The sequence below is a fragment of the Clupea harengus genome, chromosome 7 (genome assembly GCF_900700415.2).
Source record: "Clupea harengus chromosome 7, Ch_v2.0.2, whole genome shotgun sequence".
In the NCBI taxonomy this organism is placed as follows: domain Eukaryota; kingdom Metazoa; phylum Chordata; class Actinopteri; order Clupeiformes; family Clupeidae; genus Clupea; species Clupea harengus.
Genome location: NC_045158.1, coordinates 27366216 through 27376324, shown reverse-complemented (window position 1 = coordinate 27376324; position 10109 = coordinate 27366216). Strand labels below are relative to the sequence as shown.

At 46.2% G+C, this 10109-nt stretch overlaps 1 protein-coding gene across 4 annotated transcripts in view; it reads left to right on the top strand.

Moving 5' to 3' along the window:
- LOC105894389 (calphotin-like) overlaps positions 1–8556 on the top strand; it is an 8734-nt gene extending 178 nt beyond the window's left edge. The window contains exons 1-11 of one of the 4 annotated variants that reach the window (XM_031570993.2): positions 1–11; positions 1883–2468; positions 2499–2695; positions 4637–4726; positions 5487–5873; positions 6371–6445; positions 6868–7014; positions 7111–7215; positions 7401–7445; positions 7569–7632; positions 7881–8556. The exon at positions 1–11 is cut by the window's left edge and continues 176 nt beyond it. In XM_031570993.2, coding sequence (XP_031426853.1) covers positions 1–11; positions 1883–2468; positions 2499–2695; positions 4637–4726; positions 5487–5873; positions 6371–6445; positions 6868–7014; positions 7111–7215; positions 7401–7445; positions 7569–7622 — 1697 coding nt within the window. In that variant the 3' untranslated portion in view covers positions 7623–7632; positions 7881–8556. Of the gene's footprint in view, positions 12–1882; positions 2696–4636; positions 4727–5486; positions 5874–6370; positions 6446–6867; positions 7015–7110; positions 7216–7400; positions 7446–7568; positions 7633–7880 lie in introns of all 4 variants that reach the window. The other 3 variants (XM_031570995.2, XM_031570992.2, XM_031570996.2) reach the window with 3 other exon arrangements.
- Positions 8557–10109: the final 1553 nt, after the last annotated feature.

Here is a 10109-nt window from a genome sequence, read left to right as displayed (position 1 = left end):
TGAGGAGAGTGGTAAGTGAAAAAAAAATGTGTGCTTCGTCTTGTTTCGGGGAGAAGTAGGTGGTCTATTATAGCTACACGAATTTGGAGTTTACCGAACTTTCGCAGGTGAGTTGTTTTATCTTGCGAAATGAGCGGCGCAAGACGCAGCGCAAGACGCAGCGCAACTAATTAATCATGCCGTTTTACACTTAAAAGTTTTTCAAGTCGTTACTCTTGTCGTTACTTAATGTGCAATGTAGCGGATATTTAATGGGAGGAAAATATTTTGTTAAATATGAAAAATATGAACTCCTTCATATTGATAAAAATTGAATCGCACATTTGATAGTGCGTGGAGGGGGTGTGCTCCTGAGCGCGTCCACGTTCTCGAGGCATCAAACAAAGGGCCACTGGAACGCTTGTAACCCCGCGCGTCTTTTTGGCACAAGATGTTCCTTCCATCTTTGCTGCTATTTGCAAACGAGATTTTTTTAAATAATCAATTTTCTTCTATTACGTTCACTCCGCTTTATAAAACAGACTGAGCGAAAAGATTTTGAACACGATGTTCAAGCTGTGTCTCCGTGTGTGTGCGTATTTGGGGGGTGCGGGGGGGCGGGGGGGGGGGGGGGGGGGGGGGGAGTGTTCGATTGCTAGATTACAAAATTCTTGCAAAAACAGAATACACATGCTCAGGAAGTGGAAGGTGTAAACTCCTTCCTAAGTGAGCGCAATTGCATTGCATTTTAACGTCGTGAAAAACAAACATACGTAATCTTTAGTTATTGGGTGCCATCTCTGGTATCTCCGACGCACACGCACTCTGATTCCCTGTGCCGTGCGCGTGCCCGCCAACATCACCGTGTTTATCTTGGCTCTTGCCCTATGTGTGAGTGTATTGAGCGGGGGGCGTTCACATTCCTCTGGAACCAGGCAGTCTCAGCAAATTACATCGGTGGAGTTATGTCTCCTGTGTGTGTGTGTGTGTGTGTGTGTGTGTGTGTGTCTGCCTTCACCTTCTAAATATGGCTTTTCAGTGTTTGTGCATGCATGAGGGCTATTACTAACACTTAGCTTCATTTTATAAGACCTCAAAATGGGAAGCCTGCTTGTGTGTATGTGTCCCTGTGTCAGTGTGATCCGTTCATATCTTATCCAGAGAAATGCCTTTCATACTTCCACCCCTGTGCTCTTGTAGGATGAACTGGCCAGTATGCTTAAAGCGCTTATTTTGGGCTGAGCACCCCCATGTGGCGTCTCTCCCTCCTGGCAACATCACCCATTAATACTGACTAATGAAGGTGTGTGTGTGTGTGTGTCATGGAGGGCTCAGCTCTTTGCTGATGTTGGCTTTCTCATCAGCCAGGCTTAAGTTCTAACACGCACACACACACACACACACGCACACACACACACACACACACACACACACACACACACACACACACACACACACACACACACACACACAGAGTGTCAACAGCACAAGCCCCCGTGTGCTGTTGGCTGCCCGGCCCCAGTGATGTTCAGTAGAGCGAGATGGCTGATTGTAATGTGATGATAATGAGTCTTTAATGAGACTATGGGGCGATTATAATGTGATTATAGCTGCATTCTATGGCGCTTAGCCTGTCAGAACACTTATCCGGAGCATGGGGCACTGCTGGTGCACACCTCACTGCCTCTGAACACACACACACACACACACACACACACACACACACACACACACACACACACACAGACACAGACACACACACACACACACGGCTCACTGCCCCTTATCCTCACAGCTTAGACAGTCAGACCTCACTGTCCTCCCCTGCAAAAAACTACATGTTCCCAACGGAGGCTAACCACTCACTCTCTCTGCCTCTTACTGTGTCTCTTTCTCTGAGCAGCAGTTGCAGAGGCGGGCACTAGAGGAACAGTATGCCGCCGCAGCTAAAGGAACTCCTGCGCTCAGGGCAGTCTCTGCCCCGGGCGCCGTCCCCGTTGTTGCCAAACCCGTCAAGGCGCCCAAACCCCCCGTTGCTACCTTCAAACCAAAGCAGCCCAAAGCCCCCGCCCCAGTTATTGTCCCCCAAATTCCAGAGGTGTCTGCATGCCCCCCAGTTGAACCCCCAACCGTCGCTCCTACGCTCCCAGAGCTTGTCCCAGAGCTTGTCCCAGAGGTTCCTATTGAGGCGGCTCCTGTAGTAGAAGTCCCAGAGGTCTCAGAGGTTTCCCCAGTGGAAGCACCTGCGCCTGAGCCAGAGCCAGAGCCCGCTACAATCCCAGAACTCGCCCCAGTAGAGCCGGAAGAACTGCTCAAAGAACCAGAAGCAGTCGCGGAACCAGAAGCAGTCGTGGAACCAGAAGCAGTCAAAGAATCGGAACCAGAAGTGGTGCCAGAACCAGAAGTGGTGTCGGAACCAGAAGTGGTACCAGAACCAGTCGAGGCTGAACCAGAACCGGTTCCGGAACCTGAAGTGGTGGCGGCAGCAGAACCAGTCGAGACTGAACCAGAACCGGTTCCAGAACCTGAAGTGGTGAAGGCAGCAGAAGCAGTTCATGTCGCAGAGGAAGTGTCGGTCGTAGAGGAAGTGTCGGTCGCAGAGGAAGAGTTGTTCGCAGAGGAAGAGTGGAAGCCCGTTAAATGCCCGGCAGGGTTGCCAGCAGATGTCCTTTCAGTCGCGTTGGAAGACCCCATTATCCCAGCCCCTGCACCAGAGGTGAGTGTGTTCACGTGTGCTTCCGGTCACAACATGGAGGCCTACCCTGTGCATCAACTAGCAGGTGAAAGCTTTCAGCTTTCTGTGGGTCTAGTGCACCTCATGCCCCGTTCCCACTGAACACACCTCATGCCCCGTTCCCACTGAACACACATGACCACATATGGCGGCTGTTGTAGACACGCCTGTCCTCTGGGACGAACATGTGTGAACATGTGCGACTACATGCGTCTCAGAATAACTCTTCTCCATGCTCCTTGTGCGCGTCTGAGTTTAGTCAGTTAAGGCATGCAACACATTAGTCCACACACACACACACACACACACACACACACACACACACACACACACACACACACACACACACACACACACACACACACACACACACACACACACACAGAGAATAGGTGTGAGGGGTGGTTGGATGTAGGGTTTGATCAGTGCTCCATTTAAAAATGGCACATTCAATGGCCGTCTTGGCAGAGGGCTGACCTACAGGAGACCACGTTGGTAACCCAGGTGAGCCCCCCCCCCCCCCCCCCCCCCCCCCCCCCCCCCCCCAAGAGGGGTGTGGTCCAGTCCTTAAGGGAAGTGTGTCTATGGGAGACAGAACGTTCTGTTCCCTTCTGTTCTGTCTTGGACTCTCTCTCTCTCACTCCACCCCCACCCCTTCGTTTGCCTGTGGGGCCCTAGCTAAGAGAGTGTGAGTGTTTGTCTAGTGACTGACTGACTGCTATATGGGGGAGGGGAAGTGTGTGTGTGTGTGTGTGTGTGTGTGTGTGTGTGTGTGCTGAAAGAGCTCCCACACAAAGCTGCATGGTTTGTGTAATTGATCTGTATGTGTGTGTGTGTGTGTGTGTGTGTGTAGGAGAGGGGGGAGTGGCTGTAGAAAGCAGGGGTTTGTGGGTGATTTGTTGCTCTGGTCTTGCACGTGTAGGATCCTATAGGAGCTTCTATAGGGGCTTCCAGTCTTCCTAACATGGCTTGTGCTGAACTGCCTGCCCATCTGTGGATGCTGGGCTTGTGTGGACACAGTGTGTGTGTGTGTGTGTGTGTGTGGGTGTGTGTGTGTGTGTGTGTGTGTGTGTGTGTGTGTGTGTGTGTGTGTGTGTGTGTGTGCGAGGCAATGCATGCCTAAATGTACACTGACCAGTACCATAACCCAAGGGAGCTGGTAACTGACCAGAGATGGCTCTGTGTGTTTTGTGTGTGTGTGTGTGTGTGTGTGTGTGTGTGTCTTTATGCGAGTGGTTGCATGCTGTGAGTGCGCCTGGCTGCGCAGGGCACATTATGTTCCGTGAGCTCACAGCACAGGAGTGGAGTGGAGTGGAGGCAGTGAGAGGCTGTGAGAGGCAGGGGGAGGGGTGGCAGGGAGAGAAGAGAAGAGAAGAGTCGAACATTTTGTTCCATAATGGCTCCCTACACTGATGCCTACTGTGCGTGGGGAGAAACAAAGACTCTAGATTTGAGTTTTTGTTGATTTTTACTGTTTTATTTAAAAATGTTTTTTTTCTTATCTTTCACAAAATTCAGGATGTAATGTATACTGTGACATGAGCTGCATGCATTTATATATGATTATTGTACATGGGTGGTATCTCTGTGTAGTGTGTTTTTGTGTGTGATGCAATTGGCTGTAATATTTCAACATGTTGTGTAGCCTTCAACCCCCTATATCCCCATATCACTTAGCATATATGCACACACAACCAGGTTCTCACTTACATCCAGTGAATGCACATGTGCTCTTAGTCTTTCCATGAAACGCAGAAACTGCACGACCTCCACCTCTTGTATGAGATGGATTAATGGCCAAATATTGAACCACATCCATGCCAATGCCTAACCATAATCCCCACTATGAGTTCAGGCTAGAGCACCTACCACCTTTAATGAGTTTAATGTAGTGTGACCTTACCTCTCGCTTTCTCTTTCTAGGGCGAGACACAAGCTGCCCCCAGCGAAGACGCAGTTGTCCAGGAAACCATCGAGGTTTGTGAAGACGCAGTTGTCCAGGAGACCATCGAGGTTTGTGCTTATCTTAATGACCAGCAGAAAAGCTTACCTGCAGAGTACTACACTGTTAATATTAATCACTGGGCTGTGTGTCTTAACCCTTTAATAGTCACGCCAAGGGGGAAATATATATATTAATACATCACACTTTAAACCATTGGCGCAGGTGGGTTACAAGTTATTATTATTATTATTATTTTTGGGCTTTTATGCCTTTAATTGATAATTCAGTGAAGAGTGGGACAGGAAATGAGAGGGAGAAGAGGTGGGCAGGAGAAAAGACATCGGGCTGGATTCGAACCCGTGTCTTCCATGGGCGTAAAGCCCAAATGTGGTCGGGACTACTGCTTGCGCCACAGTGCGCCACAGTGCTCCCCCCAGGTTACAAGTTATTTACTCGGAATTCAACAAAACAAGGCGTACTAAACCAAATGGTTGAGCAGACCATTAAAGAGTTTGATTGAGTATTGCAATGCTTTTGTACATTTCCTTTTGCAGTCATTGCATGCATTCAACTGCCATACCATGCATCAGCTTTGACTGATTGCAAGTTGTTTCTCTGAAATCCAGTAGTTCAATAGTCATTTGAATGAAATACGCAAAGTGTATGAAGCATATGGTTTGGGACGCTTTATACAAATTACACTAAGTAATGGTTATGAGGGTAAAAGAAGAATATTAACAGAATGATGTGTATGTGGGTAAAACAAACTGGTGTTTTTTTTTTGGCATGTTGAGTAAATGTATTGGCATTTGTAAAATGTGGTCACAGACATCAGAAGTGGACGGTGTGGCATGGGCGCCCGCTGTCGAAGCACCAGAAGAGATCGTACCTGAACCCAGTGTTGAAGAAGAACAAAAGTCCGTATCGGAGCCCGTTGACGTGTTAGCTGAGCCTGCACCTGAGCCTGCAGATGAAGCCCAAACCCTTTCAGAAAATGCAGTCGAACCAGTTTCGGCTGACGCCGAGGTGGTGGAACCCGAGGCTGTGGCCATGCCTGAGCAAGAGTCGCCTGAAGACGCAGATGAAGCTGTGATTGCACAACCTGAGGTCGAAGAAGCCATGGTGAAGACTGTGAGTGAAGAACCAGAGGTGGTGGAGGTGGTGGAGGTGGTGGTGGCCCCCGCAGAGACCGTGGAAGCTGAGCAGGTTCCTGAGGTTACTAAGCCTCTTTTATCTCTCCAGAATCCTTCAACTCTTAACAGGGCACCTCCTTCAACTCTTAACAGGGCACATCCTTCAACTCTTAACAGGGCACCTCCTTCAACTCTTAACAGTGCACCTCTTCCGCTGCCTTGCTTCACTTCACTTCACTGCTTACGCTTCCCTCTTCAGCACAGCAATGACGCCTCCCCTCTCCTGTGTTTGATTGGCTGCTGCGCCTCCACCTTTTTAGGGGCGTTTCTTTTGTATGCAGGCACTGAACTAAAAACTCTTTGTGGTTAAAGGTTTATCTCTTTGTGCTGCAGAGTGCAAAATATCTCTCTCTCTCTCTCTCTCTCTCCTGGCCCTATGCACACCTTTCTTCAACTTCGACCGAAGGTCTCTTGGGGCTTGCAGCTGTTGGTGTGTGCGGGGTTTACTAAGCTGTATATGTGGGTTCCACTCGCACCATGTTGCATGTTTAGCTGACTTCAATCTCTCGTACCCTGTAGGTGACTCCTGCTGCTCCAGAGCCAGAGCCAGAGGTGTGCCCAGATGTTCCAGCCCAGATTGAGGAGGCTGTTGCGGTATGACCTACCATCTTCCATCATATTTAGTAATATGCCGATACATATATTACATAATTGAAGTTTAACAAGGGTGAAGTCGGCGTGTTTTTTTTTAAGTCACAAGAACTTTATATGGTTCTGGTACACATGGTTATGTGGCAGAATGAGTGCCGTGTAAATGAACTTTACTGAACGAAAGCATTCTGTTGTTGTAAGAATACTCCTGCTACAGTCTTCAGTTTAAACCCTTGCAGTTCACATTTTCAGCTACATAACTTTAACATATCTTCATGTCCCAGTGGGTCAACTTCATGTATCGCTGGCGAGGATTTTACTTACTTATTTTTAATGTAAATGAAATGTATGTATTGATGTATTGGTGGGTTGAACCGGACTTGCAGATTGGTTGTTAAAATGCCTTTTCATTGTCCTGTTTTCAGGCTGAGGCTGCCCCTGTTGCCCCTGTCGTCGAGCCTGAGGTTGCCGCGGCTGAACCCGTGACCCCTGACACCATGGCTGAGGACTTTGTTGTGACCGAATCTGCGGTTGCTGTGGAGGCGGCCATGTCTGTACCTGCTGAGGAGCCTGTAAGTTCAGATTTCACGAGTATGTCGCATACGTGCGTATATATGTGTAGATACTCTGAATGGCGTTTCTGAGTCCTGTTTCTCCGCCCTCTCTAGGCTCCAGTTGCCATCATTGCTGAGACCCTGGTCCTGCCAGAGGTGGAGGTGGAGGTGGAGCCCATCGCTGAACCCACCCCTCTGTCAACCAACGAAGTCATCAAGGTGAATTACTCGTTTGACACACTAAAAAGTTCAAAATGAATTTACCATAAGCACAGATTTGGTCTGATTTCATTTATTCATGGCCCCCCGTCTTTTCAATTGATCTCCAATCATTTGTCTCGCTATTTGAATCTTCCTCTTTTGTGTGTTAAACCCGTCTCAAATTCCACATCATTTAATTTCAGGTTAAAGAGGAAATTGTGACTGAAGTGGAGATTGAAACAAAAATGGTAATTTATTTTATATTTTGTCGACATTTATAAAAAAAAATTAAAAATAAAGTTTCCTCAGACTTTCATTTTCCAAATATGATTAGCCTCTAGTAACGTTAAACCTCTTCTTTCCGTCCTCAGGTAGTGGAGGCTCTGAATGGACACGTAACACCAGAAGTGGCTATTGAGAGCTAAACATAATGTGGTGAGTCATACCCCAGCCTCCAAATGAAGACATTTACATTTACATTTACATCTACATTTACATTTAGTCATTTACATTTACATTTAGTCATTTACATTTAGTCATTTAGCAGACGCTTTTGTCCAAAGCGACGTACAAGGGAGAGAATAGTCAAGCTACGAGCAATAGAACCTGGTGTAACAATAAATACTACTTTACACTCATATCAACAACAATATCAATTAAGTTTGTTTTTCTGTCTTTCTCAGTGCACAAAGGGACTCCGAAAAACATCTCCGTTCAAAGTGCCTTTTTCCTGTATGGGCTCTCAAATCTTTTGGATGTGGAGCGTAGATTCAGACAGATGTCATGATTTTCATGTGAATACTGGCTCTTTTTGATTGGCGTCCATATCTTCATGCATATTTGCAGACACTGTAATACGCATACACGGAGCTGTTTTGGTGAAATCTCACAATTTATATGTTCATATTTGGACCATTTTTGTATTGAAAAGTTTTTTTTTTATTTTGCCTTCTCTTTTCCTTTTTTGTAAAAACAGTTTGGACTGTAGAGCTGCCTCCCAAGGCTCCTGTTTACTATTTCAGATGGTGCCTTTTTCCTTAAGTTTGAATGGATTTCACTGGAGGAGCCCTTTCTGTGTGTGTGTATGTGTGTGTGTCTGTGCTGTGCGCCTCTTGTTATGACTGCAAGTGTCCCGCATCAGCGCGGCACACTGGAGAAAGTGCATCCGTTCTCTGGACAGGGCTGTAGTCCGGCAGGGCTGCAGAGGTTGGACTCTCAGGCCACACGTGTTGTCTTTTCCTCCTGCCTTTTGTAAACAAGTCTATTTGGTACAAGATGGCTGCTGGAAGCCATGGTCCACCGCAGATGGAGCTTTTAACGGTTCTTTCACTCTCAATAAAGAAATCGAACTCACCATGACCCCTCTGGCTGACTCTCATTCATTCAGGCTTAACTTCAAAGGAACGGGATTTAGCAGAAGCTCTTATGCAAAGTTACTTACAAATCTCATCGAAGGTTTAGTGTCTATAACACTTACAAATCTTATCGAAGGTTTAGCCTCTCAATAACAAAAACAATATCTAATGCATTCATGATTGTAACATAGTAATTATAGCCGTGACTCGGGAGGGCTCTTGCTCCGTGATGTATCGTGTTCAAATTATGCAACCACATCTGTTGTGTGTAAACTCAGAGTTTTAGACATTGGCAGAACTATCTTCCTGTTTCCAGATAGTGGCACTAACTTGGAGACAGTTTCCACATTCATATGGCAATGTGCAAATAGTCTAGTGATCATTTGATGAATCGCCACACTTCTCTTGTGCTATAGTACTACTATATCAAGAGTTTAGATGGTTCAACATGCTTGCATCACGGAGGCCAAATTCTTTACGCATGTGATATTATCTAGCGTTGCATGCATGGTTACTTTAGATCTGTCTGGTAAAGTTCATGAGTTTGTTAACATTAGAAGCATCACTTTTTTGTGTATGGAATACTGCTATAAGCAGACATAAGTCATAATGCGCAATGTCTAAAATATTTTGTGCAGTCTAAACCTCATGAGTGGGTTTTGTGATGCAATACTATCCACTGCATTGATTACATAGCCATGGCAACATCTGATGACATATGAGGAATATTGGTGATTTTAAACTTTAAACTGTAATTGGTGCAATTCATATGACTTGTGATGTTGGAGAAAGAACTGTACATTTACTTTACATGAGTGGGCTATAAGTTATGCATTTCAAACATTAGAAGAATTTGTTTGTGTGTGTGTGGAATACATTCACAAATTACTGCTCAATTTCCAAAATATTTTGTGCAGTTTAAACTTTGAGCATATGGATATCATAACTCATAACCTTTGTCTTGGGGAGCCCCACATGCCTCTGCATTTGGTGCATTAGTGTGTAACTACATGCCAGGCACAAGGCTCAATGAGATGGGGTCTCCAGGCCAATGACATGGGCTATAGGGGGCTATGGGGTCCCCAGGCCACACCGGGGGTCAAGCCTGTGTCACGGTAGCCAGGACTGATGTGTGTACCACATTTCAGGTGTATATGTGTGTGTGTGTGCTTTGTAATGTGTTTGCACTTACATGATATGGTTTTCTCATCCCTGTGGAAAATCTGTGTCTCAAACAAGTGTTTGTAACCCCCCCCCCCCCCCCCCCCCCCATTTCCTTCTGTGAAGCGCATTGTAATACCTCCTGGTATGCAAGGCGCTGTATAAATAAAGTTTGATTTGATTTGATTTGATTCAGGAGTTTTTACCCATGGGGAACCACCTATCGACCCTACATGTTAGCATTCATTTATAAACTACTTCTAACGTATGCAGGAAAGATTCCCTTGCTGCAGGTGGCCACAGTATGTATTCTGTAAGCATGACGGAGAGGCATGTTTTTTTTTTTACCACTAGATGGCGTTGTTGGATTATAATCATATTTCATTACGAAATTAA